The sequence below is a fragment of the Portunus trituberculatus genome, chromosome 36 (assembly GCF_017591435.1).
Source record: "Portunus trituberculatus isolate SZX2019 chromosome 36, ASM1759143v1, whole genome shotgun sequence".
In the NCBI taxonomy this organism is placed as follows: Eukaryota; Metazoa; Arthropoda; class Malacostraca; order Decapoda; family Portunidae; genus Portunus; species Portunus trituberculatus.
In genome coordinates this window covers 11,616,005-11,635,896 of record NC_059290.1, presented here as the reverse complement: position 1 = coordinate 11,635,896, position 19,892 = coordinate 11,616,005, and the positions used below count along the sequence as shown (strand labels likewise).

At 43.1% G+C, this 19,892-nt stretch overlaps 1 protein-coding gene across 19 annotated transcripts in view; it reads right to left on the bottom strand.

Moving 5' to 3' along the window:
- Positions 1 to 5,598: 5,598 nt before the first annotated feature.
- LOC123513669 (protein hu-li tai shao-like) overlaps positions 5,599 to 19,892 on the bottom strand; it is an 80,342-nt gene continuing 66,048 nt past the window's right edge. For 5 of the 19 annotated variants that reach the window (XM_045270989.1, XM_045270988.1, XM_045270992.1 and 2 more), the window contains 6 exons: positions 19,204 to 19,383; positions 14,420 to 14,494; positions 13,141 to 13,197; positions 8,942 to 9,006; positions 8,462 to 8,656; positions 5,599 to 7,885 (listed from right to left, as the gene is read on the bottom strand). In XM_045270989.1, coding sequence (XP_045126924.1) covers positions 8,516 to 8,656; positions 8,942 to 9,006; positions 13,141 to 13,197; positions 14,420 to 14,494; positions 19,204 to 19,383 — 518 coding nt within the window. In that variant the 3' untranslated portion in view covers positions 5,599 to 7,885; positions 8,462 to 8,515. The remainder of the gene's footprint in view (positions 7,886 to 8,461; positions 8,657 to 8,941; positions 9,007 to 13,140; positions 13,198 to 14,419; positions 14,495 to 19,203; positions 19,384 to 19,892) is intronic. The other 14 variants (XM_045271002.1, XM_045271007.1, XM_045270997.1 and 11 more) reach the window with 5 other exon arrangements.

Sequence of the window (19,892 nt, the reverse complement as noted above, 5' to 3'; positions counted from 1 at the left end):
GTTCAGGGAGGCCTCACCTTATTATTATTATTATCGTCATCATTATTGTCATCACACACACACACATAAATATAATATATGGAGAAAGGATAGGGAGAGTAAAGGTGGAGGAGGAGTTATGATTATGACGAAGAAAGAAAGAAATGTGGATAAGGTTTGGTATGGGAAGAACAACGCAGAAGTGATAAGCATAAGGATAAAAAGTGATGGAAAAGAATTAATAATCATGGTGACCTATGTACCTCCTAAAACAAATTCTTGGACATTAAGGAATACGACAATATGATCAAGGATACTTTACAGAGTTTGGAAAGTGTATTATCTGGAAAAAGAAAGGTGATACTAGTAGGAGATTTTAATTGTAAGGAGGTGGATTGGGAAAATCTAGTAAGTGGTGTTGGAGAGGAAGCATGGGGAGAGAGATTTCTTAATCTAATGATGGAAAATATGATGGAACAGAGGGTGAAGGAAAATACTAGATATAGAGGAGATGATGAACCGGCTAGACTGGATTTGGTGTTAACAAGAGAAGTGTACCTACAATACAAGTGTCCTTTGGGAAAGAGTGATCATGTGGTTATGGAAATGCAGATAGCAACAACACAGCGAAGGAAGGACGAGACATACAGGAGTGGTAGATTGAATTATAGAAAGATGGACACAGAAAGTTTGAAAAATTATTTCAGAAAATTAGATTGGGAGGAGATGTTACAAATCAGAGAAGTGCAAAAGAAATATGAGATTTTTATGAAATATTATAAAGAAGGAGTTATGAAATTTGTACCAAAGTATAAACCGAGAGAGGAAGGAAGAAAGGATTGGTTTAATGCAACTTGTGTTAAGGCTAAGGAAAAGAGAGATGTGGCTTGGAAAAGATGGAAAAGAGCAGGAATATACTAAATAAGGAGAATTATAGAGTGGCGAGAAATGAGTATGTGAGGGTAAGGAGGAGGAAGAAAGAAAATTTGAAAAAGATATTGTAGACAAGAGTAAGGAACATCCAAAATTGTTTTACAGGTTCATAAATGGTAAACTTAAAAAGAGAGAGTCCATTGAAAGATTAAAAGGAGAGAAAGGGATAGTAGATGACCCTAAGAATATAGCGGAATTGCTAAATAATAGGTTTCAGCAAGTATTTACTGAAGAAACAATGTTTGTAAAGCCACAGAATGTACAAGGAAATGTGCACATGGATGACATTAAGATACCTAAAAAGGAGTTATATAAAATGTTGGAGGAACTTAAAGATGATAAAGCGATGGGACCAGATGAAGTTTCAGGAAAATTATTGAAGGAGTGTAGAGAAGAATTGATTGATCCATTATATGATATTATAAGGTGTTCATTAGAAACAGGGAAGTACCAGTAGAGTGGAAGAGAGCTGAAGTGGTGCCCATTTATAAGGGAGGCAGTAAGGAAGAGCCTCTTAACTATAGACCTGTGTCTCTAACAAGTGTGGTCGGTAAGATTTGTGAGAGGGTGATAAAGAAATATTGGATACGGTTCCTGGAGGATCATAAGTTATTATCGGATCATCAATTTGGCTTCAGGAAAGGGAGGTCATGTGTAACAAATCTACTGAGCTTTTATTCAAGAGTGGTTGACAAAATACAAGAGAGAGAGGATGGATGGACTGTGTATATTTGGATTTAAAGAAAGCTTTTGACAAGGTACCTCACAAGAGACTGTTATGGAAAGTAGAGATTTATGGAGGACTGAAAGGAAAAGTGTTAAAGTGGATGGAAAACTACTTGAGATGGAGGGAGATGAGAACGGTAATAAGGGATGCAAAGTCGGACTGGTTGGTGGTGGAGAGTGGAGTCCCACAAGGCTCAGTGCTGGCACCAATACTTTTCCTTGTATATATTAATGACATGCCAGAGGAGTAAACAGTTATATTAATTTGTTTGCGGATGATGCGAAGTTGTGTAGGTGTGTGAAGAGTGAAGAAGATTGTGAAATTTTACAGGCAGACCTGAATAAGATTTGGGAGTGGGTTGTTTGTGTGATTGTAGTGACATATTAACAAGATTTGTACATTACTGATTGGAGAAAGACTCTTGAAAATGTTTGTCATGAAAGGAAAGCGCTTGAGAATATTGTAGTAGTTGTAGTGAGACTTGTTAAATAGAGAGTGAGAGACCTAACCTAACCTAACCTAACCTAACCTATCCTAACCTATCCTAATCTAACCTAACCGAACCTATCCTAGCCTAACCTAACCTATCCTAACCTAACCTAACCTATCCTAACCTAACCTAACCTAACCTATCCTATCCAGCCCTAACCTAACCTAGAGACTACGAGTGTGTCACCAGCCACCACCTGAAGGTGTGATGGGTGGCGGCCTGTGTGGCGGTGACGGTGTGGTGGTGTGGTGTAGCGTGTGGTCACCCTCCATGAGTGGTGGTCGGTGTGGTGTGTCGTGGTGGTGCTCCGTGGCAGTAGACTCAGAACCACTCCAGGCTCACGTGGTGCATAACAAAGATGAAGGCCATGGCCTGCGCACACCGCAGCAGGCTGATCACTAGGCCCCTGCCACCCGCAGGATGTCCTTCCCCTGCTTGGATGGGGACGGAATGGAAGGCTGCAAGACATCAGAGGACCTCCCAAGGGGCTCTCCCCTCCTGTGGCGGAGCTGGGCCTGGGAGCGGCCCACCTCTCGCCATCCCCGAGGTCACGGTGTACGACCTCGGGGGTCTCGCCAGTCTGAGGAGTAAGTTGACTTTCCTCAGAAGACTGGCCTTGGGAGCGGCCCACCTCTGGCCTTCCCGAGGTCACGGTGAACGACCTCTTGTGTCAGGCTGGCCACGGTCTCGTCAGCCTGAGAAATGTGCTCCCTTTCGTGCCGGGGCTGGGCCTGGGAGCGGCCGCCAGCCATCCCCAAGGTCCATCAGGGTGACCTTGGGGGTGAGGCCACAGTACGTGACCTCAGTGGTCAGGCTGGCTCCAGCGGTGGTGTACACAGCGTATGGAGGCAGGATGAGCTGGGTATCACCAGCCTGGGGAGACAGGCTGGTGTTTGCCTGGCCAGCCTGGGGGGGCAGGCTGGCGTGTTGCTCAGTGTTTGCTGGTTCCTCCTTGTCCTCCTTGGCTGTCTTTGGCTCGTTCAGGAGCCATCTGCTGTAGAACACAGCGACAGGGGCTTGATCTTGTGCCCCGCCAGCTCCGCCTGCTGCATCCCCAGCCTTGAGGCTGAAGAAGAGCGCAGAGCGGCGCCCGATCCGGTTTGCTTTGAGACCCGCCAGCAGGTCGGCCAGCGGAATCTCACGGCGGGCCACGAGAGTCTCTCCCGCCAGGATGTCCACCCTGACGGGCGTGGCGCCGTCCTTCTTGGCGACCTTCCCAACGGCCACCAAGATGTGGGCAGACCTGTGCTGGCCTGCCCGTCCCCCGCGCTGGGGAAGCTGAAGTTCCCCAGCAGGCGCCGGCCTCCCTTGCCTCTGCTGCGGGGCAGACAGAGGGTGAGGCGGTCGGCGCCCCCGCACTGGCCCACCACCTCCAGGTGGGCACACACTTTAAGAGTGCTGCACTGCTGCCCCATTGCTCCAGTCAATTTGTCTTCTTGTTTTATTTTCTTCACTTTGATATGATTTGAAATGTTTCCTCGGAGCAGTCAATTTTGTCAAAATGTGATGAAACCAGATGGCGCCTCAACCGCCGCCGCCGTCACTCACTCACTCTGAGCAATAGCAGTAGTATAGTAGTATAGTAGTGGTAGTAGTAGTAGTAGTAGTAGTAGTAGTAGTAGTAGTAGTAGTAGTAGTAGTAGTATACGGAAATGGGCAGTTGAATAAACAAACAGATGGATAGGCGGGCAGATAGATAAATGAATGAATTCGCATATAAATAACAAGATAGATGTGTATGTAGATAGAAAAATGTCTATATTCCTCTACTTAGTACGCATTTCACGGAGAGTGAGTCATTGTTTTTCGCGAATATCTTTCAAACTAATGAATTGATCGGAATGGTACCTTGACACTGTGTACAAGACACCTTCCGCTAATTTTTGGTCATACTAAGCATTGCCAAAGGGTGTTAGTAAAAGCGTTTACCCTTGACGTTGAAAGCCGAAGTCACATGAGTCGCCAGAACTAACGCACACAATCGAACGTTCCCTGCCCCGCCTCCCTTCTCTCTGCCTCCCTCCCTCTCCTTCACTCTTTCCCTCCTTCACTCTTTCTCTCATTATTTCCTCCAATACCCATATGTAAAATACAATATGCAATAAAATACTGTTTCCATTATAATATTCCATAGTAGCAGGCAATTTGAAAGTGCATAATGAAAAAGATATAACGTTGTTACATTTGATAGTAACGATGAATGTGATTAAAAGTTTGTGATGTGCTCAATTGTTTACATAACCTTTTATTTTACCCATCATAAAACTTAACAGAGAGAGAGAGAGAGAGAGAGAGAGAGAGAGAGAGAGAGAGAGAGAGAAACAGCCAATCATAATTCCCTTACCAAAGCATACCATACCATATGATTATGTAGTGGCAGTGGTTTTGATTATGTACTGGTTTGTAAGTTATGATGAGTAATATATCTTTTGATACCTTATCTTACCAGTTCATAGCACACACGCCGATGCATAGGATAAAGGAATTAACAAGTCATTACAGTAAGTCAATTATATTGGGTGAATACACTCTTTAAGCTACGTCCGTTCAAAGAACTTAAGCAAAGGAGGGCCCGAAAACCGTAATTGGCAACGAATCGGTAAATCACTACCTTAAAATGGTTTAGGTGTGTATGTGTGTGTGTGTGTGTGTGGGGTTTCTTGGGTGTTTGGGGTGTACTTATGTATGACTGGGTGTTTCTAGAGAGCTTTGTGTGTGTCTGGGGGCATTTCGAGATATTGCATGATGGTTTGAGTGTGTTTCTGAGATAATTGTGTGTTGTAAATGGTTTATGTGTGTGTGGGGTGTTTTTGGTGTAGATTGGGTGTTTCTAATGAGTTTTGTGCGTTTGGGGGCATTTTGAGATATTGCATGGTGTTTTGAGTGTTTTGGGATAACTGTGAGTGTTTTAAGCAATTTAGGTGTGTGTGGGGTGATTTCGGTGTAGATTGGCTGTTTGTCCTTCTAATGTATCTGTTCTTCGTTTTCTTTATTACCTCAATCATGGCTAAGCTCTCACCACTCACACTTACCCTCCCATCCCAGCATCCAGCACCTCCCTACACCACCTGTCACCAATCAGCCCCTTTGTTCATCAGTTATTATATATATAGCTCAGCACACAGCACCTCTTCTTGTTTGCATTCAACACCAGCCTATCTCAGTCTACTACAACACTCATTATCATCTTTACTAAGCCTACAAATCTCACCAGCTTGAGTAAAGTTGTATGAATCAGCACTGGCCACCTCTACAGCTCAGCACTAAGCACTCATTCAGGCTCTTCAAATCAACTCAACATTTGTCCAATCTTGAAATAGCACTTTTAATATTAATCAAGATCAGCACTAAGCATCCCTCCAGTTTGAATAAGCACTCAGCACTTATCCATTGTACCCCACACGAGCACCATTCAGTCCCCAAGTCAGCAGTCAGCACTTGTGAGGGTCGGCAGAGTAAGATTGGTGTGTGTGTAAGATATATTTATTTTATTCAGTACAGCAGAATGTTCAATAAAAAGTTCTAATGAGAAAAAATATTCTGAAGGATGTTGAATTACAACTGTGTCGGTGTGTTAATTTATTGGCCAGTGTCGGCCTTGAACCCATTACACTAAGAAGCTTCGATCCCATCAGGAGGAGGAGGAGGAGGAGGAGGAGGAGGAGGAGGAGGAGGAGGTGGAGGAGGAGTGGAGGAAAGCAACGGCAGGAGGTGATGGAATGAAAGAATAATGACTTAGAACTTGTAAAATAGGGATGTTTTATTAAAAAAAAAAGATAAAATCAGCTGCCTGTATAATCATGTCCATAATGAATAATGACGATGATAATAATAATAATAATAATAATAATAATAATAATAATGATAATAATAATAATAATAATAATAATTCCTTTAGATGCTATTATACAGATTTATGTATTATAAAACAGTGCTAAGCTTGTGGTAAAAAAAAAGGAAAACAAATTTTATGGGAAAACAAACGAGTGTTGCTAGAAAACACTCCACCATCTAGCATTGACAGGATGAAGAGAGTGGTCTGGTGCCCCGCCGCGGCCTTCCCCGCCCCGAGGCGCCTCCTGAAAGACTGCTCAGGTCGTTTTGGTCATTTTGTTAGCAAGGTGTGGCAGCAAACCATCCCAGGAGCTCCAACGGGCAGACAGCCATTGCAGGACATCCCGGAGGCCACAAGTGTTGAGGGTGTCGCCGGTGTGCCCCGGGCAGCGGCGAGGCGAGTGACGAGTCAGGGATCGGGTGAGGCGCGGCTCGGGGTGGCAGTGCACGGGGCCACGTGCGGGGAGGGGCAGCTTGGCGGGGCGGGAGTGACTAAGCAGAGTGACAAACCCCAGCTGGTGATAACATGGTTAGTCCTTCCACTTCCAATAGTTGAGGTCAGACTAAACAATACAATAAAAATCGACTAAAATCACGGAACGCGCAGTTCACGTCTTGCGGCCGATGAGGGCGGCGGCGGCGGCAGTGGCAGCGGCGGCCAGTCATCGGCGCCTGTGGAAGGGGCAGGAGGATGAAAGACGACTCAAAGTCTCCCTTCGCGTGAACCATTTATGACAAAATGGTGAGACTTGTGGGGTGAGAACAGAGACTGCTGATCCGACAACTATCCATGGAAGGACGAGCTTAGGAAGAAAAATACAGAAGAGACTGGAAAGCCTTCATCATCCCTTCCCCAGAGAAATATAAACGGCAGCCATCTTGGGACGGCCCCGAGTCCACAAGCCAAGAAGAGTTATCGCTGGGGCACCGCCATCAGGATCCACTGACTTCACTTTCAAGGAGTTCTCAAAGATTTCGGCAAATTTTCAAATGGTCCGGCGACATTACCAGACTTCATCAAGGTGGAGTTAGTTGAGAGTGGCCCGGCTGGCGGCTGTACTAGTATGTAGACACACAAGGAACAGGTGGGTATTCTAAAAGATACAACCATTAAAATACATGCATCACCTGCTGTGTGTGTTGTTCCTTTGCACTGTGGCTTTGCATAACCGCAAGTCTCTCAAACACACACACACACACACACACACACACACACTTGGACACACAAACAGACATACACTTAATCTCAACAGTGTCGCTGTGGGAGTCACCAACATCTAAAACCTGACATGAGGCACTCTATTGAAAGCTAAGTGTCAAGAACCAGCAGCCACTCAACATCCCAAACACATACACACACACACACACATGCGTGCACACACACACACACACACACACACACACACACACACACACACACACACACACACACACACACACGGCCAAATCATAGAGAGCCCACAAATATGATTAAAATTTTTCACATACATCATCACAGAAATGTACAGAACATGTGTCCTTTCTTCAGTAAAATTCCAAGTCAATTGAGAAATAAACTACAAAGATAAAAACAAAATAAAAAGACAAAAAAATATACACTGGCAAAGTCCTACAACTACAAATCCTAAAAATTATGCAACAAAGCAGATTTTAATTCTTAATATTGCCTTATCTTTAGAGACAAGAAAAGTAATAATAACAAAATTAAAAAATCAAGAAAAAAAGTGAAAAATAAAGCTGATTTGCTGACGTGCCGACCAATAAAATAACGTCAGTAGTCTTGGATCCGATAAACAGTGACAGCAGCAGCAGCAGTGGCAGCAGCAGCAGCAGTAGCACAGCAGCCTCTCACCAGCACCACACAAGGACTCCCAGCACACATTCCTCTTGTTAGCTATCTACAGTACAGGTTCTGGCAGTGTCTGGGACGGAGAAAGAGAAAAAAACACCATTAACTTGAGCCACCTTGAAAATAATAATAGTTTGGCATTGTTTGAGTGAGAAAAAGAACTTTGCTGACTCAGAATTACCTTGATAGCAAGTTCTGGCACTGATTGTTGCGGAAATAATAAAAGTTGGCATTATTTGGGAGAGAGAAAGAACATTAACCCTTTCAGTACTGGGACACATTTTTACTTTGAGATTTGTGTACGATTAGACCATTTTATTGACATTAGCAAGGCTCTACAGATTTCCGAAGATTAATGGCCACAGTCTTCACTATCTTAATCTCCGACATGAGTTTCTGAAGCTGTATAAAATCACCAAATACTGACCAGAACGGATATAGAAATGTGTTATGATGCTGAAGGGGTTGAGAGAGAGAGAGAGAGAGAGAGAGAGAGAGAGAGAGAGAGAGAGAGAGAGAGAGAGAGAGAGAGAGAGAGAGAGAGAGAAAACAAGCATAACAGATTACATGACCTTAAACTTCTCTGTAGATGAAAGAGGATAAGGGCAAAGATGGAAAGAGAACAGCATAAGATCTTGGGGGGACTTACCAGCATTGGTCTACCAGAGATGGGAGTTAGTAAAGATGGGGAGGGTCCAGAAAACTAATGATGGGCAGCCTCCTTCTCCTTCTTCTTGTCCTTCTTCTTCTTGAGGAAGCTGGGTGTACGCAGTCCCTTCTTCTTCTTCTTCTTGTCCTTGGAAATGGAGTCGTCTGTGAGGGAGGTGTCCTTGGTGGGGGAACCCTGCGGAGGAGAGGGAGTGAGAGTTGGGGATAGGGAGTGTGGGATGGGAGGGGGGAAAGATAAGGGAGAGGAAGGGAACAGTAAGGCAAAGGAGGTGAGATGTTATAATGAGGAAGAGAACAAGAGAAATTGAATATAAGAAGGAATGAAAAGTCTCAGATTTGGAAGTAAGTACAGCACTGGTGGAAAAATTATATCAATGAAAAATCTGAAAAGGAAACAATGCAAATAACAAACAAAAAGGCAAATATGATAACTGACACATACACACACACGTACACTCACCTCTTTACTGCTGTGGGAGAGTGTGCTGTGGTGTGCGTCATCATCACCATTCGCCACAGTCTCCCCTGGAAGAGACATTGAGAAGGAGCGTTAATGACAGAAAACAGGTGAGGGACTGCTGCTACTGGTGGCCTTGGGGGAATGACGAGGCTCCGGGGCTACGAGGAACACACACACACACACACACACACACACACACACACACACACACACACACACACACACACACACACACACACACACACACACACACACACACTCACACACACACACATGGAAATCAAAACTTATCATCAAACAGTTATTAAAACAAAAGTGTCAAAATTTTGTTAGCAGTAATCTAAAAGTAAAGCATTCGTGACATATAAGAAGAATTCCAATGGCTAAAAGTATTATTTTCTGAAACAAGCGTCCTCACACACCACTCAGGTAAGAAGGAATAGAATTAATTAGACTCCAGGTAAATGACATGAGGTTATGACAAATAGAACATGGCAGTAAACAACAGGTGGTCAATGTACGTCAACAAGCTTAAGTATTAATGCAGAGACTAGAGCTAGATGCGGCCGTCACTGAGAGAACTTGCTAGCTAGAGGAGATGAGCCAGCTTGCTCTAGTCCTGAGGTGCGGCTCAAGACACTGTGCAAAGCCGACTGCAAAGACAGCTGAAGAGTAAAGAACCAGATGGCAGCACAAGCCGTCCCGTTCTGATCTTCACGCCACACACTCTCCCTAAGCTACTGGGAAGGTACTGGGAATTTAATCTTCACCAATTACATGTGCTTAGCTTCTACTTATGGTACGTTTTGATGGGTTTGTCATGACTTGAAGCACAACACTGTCACAACCCCAGCAACACTCTCAAATGTCCTTCAGTCCAGCTTGTGTCCACTGCTATGGCTCAACACAGACTCCTCATGCACCAACCATTCACAGCAACACAGGAGTCCATTCCAAAGCCAGTCAGCCACTCTGGTGCCACCACCCGGGAGTCACCAGGCTGCCTCAGGATGGCTGCACCCGGGACACCTTGCTTCACCACCAACACCAACAACAACACCACCACCACCACCACCACCACCACTACCTCACCGGGCTTGTGATGATGTGACAACAGAACCTATTTATAATTTGCCTATAGTTTGGTTTAATTTCTTAATATCCAACTGTTTAATTTTGTAAGTCTCAGTGCTCTGTCCAAACCAATCAGGCCCCACACCTGAAACACATTCGCCAGCAGGCCACGGGTGGGACTCAGGGTTCCAGCAGCCTGGCCACACCACCATTGGGCAGCCATGCTGGGCTGGGAAAGTGGTCTCTGCCACCAGGGGAAGCCACACTGTATGTTCACCGCCAGACACTCAGTAATGTCACTCTCCACCACTGCACTGAGTCTTCTCTCACCTAAGTCCTCTGGTTCGACAATCTCTGAACTGTTATGCTCTGGAGACTGTTGCCACTCAGAGGACTTGAGAGTGACAGGGAACACAAAACACACTGGTTGTGAGCAGGTCACTTGTCTTCTCACCATGGCAACACTGAGTGGGCACAACACACAGCAACACAAAGCAGTCAGTGCTTCACTGCAACTCAAGACTCACAGGCTCACACTGGCAGCAGCAGACATGTCCACACCAATTCATCCAAGTGTTCATTCAGACTCAAAGTGCCAAGAAAACCTGCCCACATCTCAGTGAATACAAAGAATGTGACAGTTTCTTTTGGCTAAAGGATGCATTGAGTGCAAGAGAGAACAGAACACTGCATGGAAGCAATCACTGTAACTCTTCCACATACTGACTCATAACCAAACAAGCCAAGGAAATCTGTCCACATCTCATCAATAAGAGAGAACATGGCAGTTTCTTTTGGCCTTCAGATGCTGGGAGTGGAAAAGAAAACAATACACAGCAGGAAGCAATCACTGCAACCTGCCACAACCTAGCAGTGCAGCAAGCAGGACCAAGTCATTCCACCAACCTCTCTCATAGACGCAGGGGAGTCAAGTCAGCACCTCTGCCTCGGCTTCTACTACGGCATGCACTGAGCTAACAGGAACCCGAGTTTTGAGAGGAGTCAGGCAAGAGTGAAGACCAGTTATACAAATTCACATGTTCTTGGGGGCCTTTGTGAGTTGAGGAGCAAAGGAACTGAATGAGACTACAAATCAACATGTTCTGGGGATCTTATGAGACCTGAGAGGACACAGGAACTGAATGGGGGTACTTAGGAAAATTATTAACCTTAGACATGAAATACAAGTCATGAATTGTGTCTTAATCTTTGGAGAAACTAGACTCACTCAATGGCAAACTAAAACAAACTAAAACAAACTGGTAAAAAGGACATTAGATGCAAAATTAAGAGGCTGCATCTACACCATCATAACAAACATTATCACCAGCAGCAGTAGCAGGTCTTAACTCAGCTCTACAGGCACTAAGGGGAGGGTCAGGGCATGGGAGGCAGGGGGCGCGGGCGGGGGATTCCCAAGCTACAAGGAAGTGACCACGTACCCCCTCCCAGAAACTGTGCCACTTGCCAGGGAGGAAGAAAGTGCAGATCAACAACAAGGTACACATAAGGGCTGTATTCTGAAACACTCCTGCCTGCGCCACACCTCTCCTACTTTCATAAGGCTCTCCTTGAAGTGACGTGGGTTTTCAAGGGTGTTTCTTTGACTCCAGTGACAAATTAGCAAGGTTTCTGTATCATTAACATGAGAAACACTTTTGAAAACCCGCCCAGTCATTTCTGTGGCCTTTGAAAATAGTCGCAGTGAGAGAGTGAAGTGTTTCTAATACGAGCCTTCAAGTCACAAATCACCTATACAACACCTGAATTGTTGCTTCACTTTATGCTTAGTTACACAGTGAAATGTTGCTTTAGTTTTTCATGTGTTAGTATGTTAATCCCTCCACTGCTCTATCTGGCTCTCGTAAATACTGAGTACTGAAAATATTGCTTGCTGGGACACTCAAGATGCCACTTTTGTTACCACTTAAAAATATTGTTGGCTTGAATGAACAGACAAAAATCGAGAACAGGAAGTCAACTCTTGGATACAAAACTAGACGAGTATACAGGTAGGTGTTTAAAAGTTGTAGGTGATGATAAACTTGTGTGGCAGTGGAAGGGTTAACTGTAAGAACACCAACACCAATTATGTTATGCAATCTTAAGTTATTCATGTTACAAATGTATAACACTGATTGGCTTTTCTACATTCCAATAAGACTTTTTAAAACTTTCTCTTTACTTATTCAGTCCATTAGTTAAACAAATGAAGGATTTTTAGTTCTAAAAAATATCAGTACAAAAAAAACTTGAATGAAAGAAAAAGAAATCACTCAAAAAACTCACAAACAGAAAAATCTAAAATCGTTAAAACATTGACAAACATTTACAAACACAAAAAGTCAAAACAAAATATTGATTACAATTTACAAAAAGTGAGAGATGAATCAAAGTTTCTTACCTAAGCTTAGAATACGTGTGTCCTTTGCTTAACTCCCACAGCGGCTCAGCTAAACACCACACCACAACACCACAACACTCACCAAACAACACTTCAATACTCAGATTCTCCCTATGGCTTTGAAAACAACCTCTTTTGCTGTGTCTATGTGTGTGTGTGTGTGTGTGTGTGTGTGTGTGTGTGTGTGTGTGTGTGTGTGTGTGTGTGTGTGTGTGTGTGTGTGTGTGTGTGTGTGTGTGTGTGTGTGTGTGTGTAATTTAAATAGACATGTAAAAAGAATGCCGAGAGAGTAATGTGGTGATGTTATTTGAAAAGACACAAATAAATCAGTGTTAAATAAATGAGTGTAGTTTTGTTGTCTTGTATGGTGAAGGAAGAGGAGAGAGAGAGAAAGAGAATAAAAGGAGATAGTGTAGGAAAGAACGGCAACAGATGAGAGACTGAATGAAGCACGAAATGATGTGAGGAATAATACCAATAGGGAAAAAGTGGATAGGTATTCTTTGTTTATATGCTTGGAAGGAGAGAACAGAGGGAATGAAAGGAGTGGATGTGTGTATGGAGTGAGTGAATGGATGAATGGGATGAGTGAATGAATAGAATGGTGAATGTCTGCAGTAAGTGTGAGGGAGTGTGAGTGATTGAGTGAGTACATGACAGACTGAATGGAGGGGTGAGTGAGGGTGGGCAGGAAGCAGCGACAGGCAGCTCCCATCCTTACCTTTCCGAGTGAGGGACCAAGAGCGGCGCTGCAGAGCGGAGCGCTTCTCGGCCGCCACTGCACACCACACAAGGACAACAACATGCAGTTTAAGGTTAGTCACGGCCATGCAGGATGCAAAAAAATAAACAAATATGAGAAAAAAGAGAACACACTCGCATCTGATATTAAAATGCAAACTAAAGAAACACTGTGTCTGCTACTAAAGTGACTGGAAAAAGATGAACTAAGACTATTCATTCACAAGCACAGCTGCTGAGGTCTGCACTCACAGCTAAGAAGGTAAATCAACATATAACTACTTTAATTTGCTGTGGTTTAGTCTGCTAGTTAATCTACGTTAAACTAGATGACGAACTAAGTTAGTCTTTTTATCTCTACTAACTAAAGAAAAGATTAAACTTCCACTAACTTCTATTTATCAGTCAACACTACAGTACAAAACTAGAAAAGGCTGTATGAGTCATGAATAAATGGAAGCTTCAAGGACAAGGCTGTGTGATTCATGAGAAGATGGAAGCTTCAAAAGGAGGCAAGGAATACAACAAAAAAGATGCTCCTTGTCGAAGTCGGAAGAGGAAAGATGTGATAGATTCCGTGTCACAAGAATGAAAATATAGAGAGTGATGATTCTTGTGGATGTTAGATGAAACATATGAAAAAATCTTAAGGTGTCACAGGAGAGAGAATTCAGGAATCAGGTGCTCTCTTGTGTAGATAAAGGGAGAAGTGATGGATAAGATGTTAAAAGGAAAGAATGAATAATGAATAATAGTAAGAACTGGTGACAGAATATGAGCAAAATAAGACAGTGCAAAGGAAGAGAGTATGAATAAAAGTGACAAGGGAGGAGAGAAATGAGTAAATTGGTTGCATATATTGGTTATATCATATAAGAAGAAAGAAAGAAGAAGTAAGAAAGTGAATGAGTAATAGTGATAAATGGTGAGAAAAAAACTCGATATTTGAGGTAGTACATGTGAGTTAGACTGAATACAGCATTGGAGGAAAGAATGATTAATGGTGAGAGATGTGGTGATGATAAGTACAGGAAAAACACAGTGAGTGGTGAGACAAAAAAAAAGCATGATAGTGAATGTTGGTTAAATTATATAGTGCAAGAAAGAACGATCCATAATGAGTGAGTGAGAGATGGTGATAATAAATGTGAGTTACGTCATTTGGTGAATGGAGGAAGAATAAGTGAGAGTGAGAGTGGTGAGAGAGAGAGGCGTGTGAGGTGAGGTTAGTGCGGCCAACAGTTTGCAGACACTTGTACCTTCTTTCTTATAGAACGCTGACTTGGAGCGCTCCAGGGGCGGGCTGGACTCTGACTCCGGCCCGGCCTCCTCCTCTGCCATGCCAAGGTGCAGTACAACAAAACAGACACAGTTAGCAACACACAGGCTACTCTCACCTCCTGCTTTCACCTTCCTCTGCATCAACACTGACACTTCTCTCAACGCACGTCATGGTCAGGCAGTGCTGGCTCAGGGTGTGTTTCAAATTGTCTATACTTCTGAGTTGTGTTCAGAAAATGTAGAAGAATCTATTGCTTTTCTCAACACCACAATCAGCGAGCTTCAGTTCAGAATGCACTTTTAAATACACTTTTGCATGGTGTGTTGGGGAAGATTGGAGAGCATTCTGTGAGTTATCTGAGCACACCATCCTAAACACATGGTGATTTAGAATGCATCTTATATCACACTAACTTTTAAATTGTACGCTAGGAATTAGAGAAGAATCTATTGCTTTTCTCAACACACTCATCAAGAAACACTGGTTCACTAAACTCCCTGGGCCATTGTAGGACAGGACAATATTCTGTCTCTTCTTTCAACACACCACAACCAGAAATACTTGGTTAACAATGCACTGATTGACCGACACCATGCATTACTTAACCATACCTCTGCATTATGACATATTGAGAAATGATCACCATTTCCCTCACTATAATGGCCCAGAAATACCACTGAGAGAAGATCACTGTTTCCCTCCCCTCACTGACCTAGAAATACCATGCTACACTTAATCACACTCCCTGCCAGCACTCCTGACTCACAGTGGATTAGAGAAGTGGCCGCTGTGATGTGAGACGGAGAAAACGAGGAGCTGCCAATACTCATTCCGGGGGCTTGGCTAGCAAAACATATCATTCCAACACAAATGATAAGGTTAATGCTTTCTATGTCATTCCCAAACAAGTTACATACAAACATGACTCATTACTCAACAACTTTATAAAGGGTTCAGGTCCGTCAGTACAATTCAGGACACTTTAGGTCAAAAAAACACATCATTCAACAGTAAATCCATAAAATCTCGTGCAAAGAAAACTGAAGAGGAACTGAAGTGCATGCTAGGGATAAGTCCACTAATATTACATACTCTACCGCTACATGTACCAAGGAAACACTGCACTACGTCAACTCTCACTCTGATGGACACCTCTACATCAATCTGCATGCAAGGATGAGTGTGACTAGTGCCAAGAATAAAAGCACAAGTCTTACATATTTGACTTGATCATTCTGGAGTTCCTGGCAATGAAAGGCACAGCAGAGACCTTCAGAACAAGATAGAGAGTAGAATCCTTGCATAACAGATCTATAGAGTGTTGAAGTCCATCAAAAAGAGGCAATTCTACTTTATATATACAAAAAGGAAGTACTTTTATGGAGGAAAAAGGCAGGAGGAACTGGTGGAGGAGGTGGAGGAAAAGAACAAGAGATGGAGAAGGAATAGGAGATAAAGGAGAAAGGCAAGATTAGAAGGAAAAGGATGTGAAGCAGGAGGATGAAAAGAGATGGAAGACAAAAAGCAAGAGGGCAAGAGATGGAGCTGGAACAGGGGATAAAGTAAGAGGATGAAAGGAGATGGGAGAGAAGAGAGGAGGAGGAAAAAAAGGAGAGAGAAAAGAGGACAGGAAAGGAACAGAACATAAAGAATAAACAGGAGGAGGAGAAGAAGAAAGAACATGAGATGAAATAGAAGAACGAGAAGAAATAGGAGAGAGAAAAGAGAAAACACAGAGACAGAAGGATAGCATGAGATAAAGAAATGAAAAAGGATGAAAAATAGAGATGGAGAAGAAAAATAAACATGGAAAACAAACAGGAGGAGGAGGAGGAGGAGGAGGAATCAAAATAGCAAACAGGCTCAAACACACACCAATGCAAACACACCCATCATTCCCACAGTAACTAGCAAACACAACCAACAACCAAACATAACCACATAACAACTTAAACCAATCCCAAAGACTCTTACCCTCGCTGATGGTCAGAGGGAGGGTGACGGGGTGGGGGGGAGGGTGTTACAGGCTCACCCACACAATGAAGGATGTAAAAACTAAGTGTGTGTTATACGGTGGAAGATTGGAACAAATTTTTTTTTCTTTGTTTTTCTTTTTGTCTTGTGAGTTTTGAGTGTGAGAGTTAAGTGTGTGTGTCTATCAAAGGGCATTCATAAGGAGATGATTACGGTTTGTATTTTTTTCCTTCTTAAAGCCATTAAAAAAAAACTATGGGTGATACAGACTTATATATTAAAAAATTCACAAACTAGGAGGAATATTAATTAGAGAAAAAAAAAAGGGAATTATTTAGTTAACATTACTTGAAAAATCTAAACAAATGACTGTCATGTTAAGGTCTACAGGGCTGGAGGTCACAACTTAATGTAAAACCAATCTGCACACACACACGCACACACACACGCACACTAAACTGAGTCAAAGTACCAGGGGCTGCATTGACAAAAATTCTTAAAAAACTTGAACTATGCGACTTAAGAATTCTTGTACCCGCCACCTGCTTCCTTGTATTGGTGTTAAGGTTACGCTACATCTCAGCACAGCCCGGCCCTGTCTGTTAGTGTGGCAGGAACCCTCAGCCCACACATCAAGCCTGCAACTTCATCCTTTCCCTTCACACAAAACCATAGGACCACCACTCATGTATTTTGAGGGGTACAATGAGGCAGCAGTAAATGATAGAAAAACAGAGAGAGAGATATGAAAAAAAGAATATGCAGGAGTATTAGATGGAGGGATAGCTAGAGAAATGTGACAGGCTGAGGAGGAAAACTTGAAGAAAAAGTAGGAAAGTGAGGAAAATGTGGGTGAAATAGAGATGAAGAGGGAAGAAAAGACAGCATAAAAGAATATTGACAACAAAAGGACAAGAACAGAGGCTGAGATAATGAAGGTGATGGAGATAGCAGGAAAAACAACAGATGAGAGAAGATTAAGAAAAGAGGCTGAGAGAGTGATGGTGGTGGTGTCAGTGACTGGGGAACACTACATAAACACCAGTACATTGAGTGGCTTGATGGTGTGGCCTGAGAGCTTCCCACCAGTACAACCATTACAGAGGAACACCACCAATGCACACCGGTAGTTAGGAGACCCCAGTGCGTGAGGTTAGAGGGTCTTGGTGGCACTGCTAAGAGGACACCCGTGTGAGGTTAGCAGGGTCCCACAGAAGTCCTCGCTACAGTTATGGCCCCGGTGTGAAGTCAGGTCTTATTGGCAGTGCTCAGTTACGATCCCAGTGAGGTTTTGGCTGGTATTCTTAAAACACTTCTGTGCTTCACCTTCACTGTTTCAAAAGGCTTTATTTAAATTAACATGAGTCTTTCAAGGTGTTTTTACAGTTCTAGAGGCAGAGTGACAAGATTTCTGCATTATTAACTGGACAAACACTCTTGAAAACCTCACTAATCATCTCTGTGGCCTTGGAAAATTATCATGGTGAGAAAGCAAAGTGTTTCTGAATACAGGCCATAGTCTTACTCAGCAATGCTTGTGTGTCAGCAGTGCCGGAAAACTTCACCCAGTGTGTTACTGTGAAGAGTTCAGCTACTACAGGTTTTACCACTTCAAGTCCTCAGTTTAAGCTGCCTTCAGAGGGAATGTCACCTACTGTTGCCTATGTGGACTCTGCTACGGTGTGACTGTGTGACATCTCAGATATTGTGGGCTTGAAACAACGACCTTTGAGTGATTGTTCTTTTTTTTTTTTAAGTAGCAGAGACACCAGTCAAGAGTGATACATTTAAAAAAAGAGAGGCCCACTGAGGCACCACTCCCCAAACAGAGTAAATTATTGTAAAAAAAATGGAAGGATTTGAGTGATATATAATTTGCGTCTAGTCAAATATTGGTCTGAATTGTGTCGCTAAATGCAGAGAACTAGAATCATCCACGTCACTTTATATAGAACAGGAAATAAAGTGAAAGAACAATAACGATCGCCTTGTCTTTCCAAACGCTGCGATGTTTGGAAGTATGAGACGGTGTTTGGTAAGCTTCCTGTTGCTCTTTTTCTGTGTGGATGTGTGAGGTGAGTGGTGAAGGCAGCTTAACCTTGAGTCCTTGCTAGTCCTCACACCACCGCTTGTTTTAGTCACTGCAGGGAAGAGTCAAACAAAGTCCACAGTTTAAAGAGTCATTGGGGATCACTGGAAGCACTCTTGTTTCACACCTTGACATTCTAACTAGGTTTTCTTTTACTCTTTATGACTTCATTGATTTTTGTGGTTTTCATTCTTTGTTTATTTAGTTATTTGGTAGTCCTCTGATGGCTTCCTTTTATCAAGACTTGCAAATAAGTAACAAGATGAAGGTCATAATGTTTACACATACAAAGATTGGATGACATTTTTGCTACTTCTTTATCTTACTGAACTTGCAAATTTATTATCTGTTTATCTTTTATGAGACACCAAAATTACATATAAATAAAAAAAAAACACAAAATCAAAGCCAAAACAAGTTTATAAATTTAAATAAAACTGGATTTTGAAATTTAATATCTGTTTATCTTTTATGAGACACCAAAATCACATAAAAATCAGAGAACACACAAAATCAAAGCCAAACATGTTTATAAATTTAAATAAAAACTGAGGAAATATAAATGAATAAAAATCAATGTTAATGTTCCTGCGAGACTCATTGTAAAAAACCAGAGGGCTTCCAGATTTAGTAGAGCACACGAGAGGAGGGTGAGGAGGAAGAGGAGGAGGAGGAGGTGAAGGTACGAGAGACCTTACTGGAGCGGGAGGCGGCTCTCAGCATCTTCTGAATGCCTCGGGTCAGGGAGTTGGTGCGGCCCTCCTCCCCCCCCGCCAGGGCTGAGGGGGAGCGGGGCAGGGTGTTGGAGGCGGGAGGGGGAGTCACAGCCACAGGCCCTGATGGGGGGGTCTGCTGCGGGTCTGGGGTGAGGGAACCGTCTGGGGGAGTGTCAGGGCGGGTTACCGGGTTACCGCACATCACGGCCATGGGCAGACACACACACATACATACACGCACACGTACACACACACACAGGTATATACAGGGACAGTGTTGTTACTCTCTGGCTAAGACACGAGAGTTTCCTTGCACAGGTCACATACAGGAATGGTGACACAAAAGCACCAATTCTCAACACGCTACACTTAAATACTGAAAAACACTGAGAATTTTCCTGCAGGGATTAAAAAAACATGAACAAAAATACCAATTCTTTGCAGTTCACCTTAAAATACTGGGTAGAGCTTCTTATAAATACTAAAGACAAAAACAATTTTCTTGCACAGTCGAATACAGGAACAGTGACGCCAATTGTTACCAAGGTAGAGACTTACGTGCTACAATTGTGTTTAATATCAACTACTGTACACAACCTTTGCTTTAGTGTGTTAGAGACATTGAAGGACAGATGGAGGCCAGGGAGTGGTAGGAATAGTGACCAGTGAAG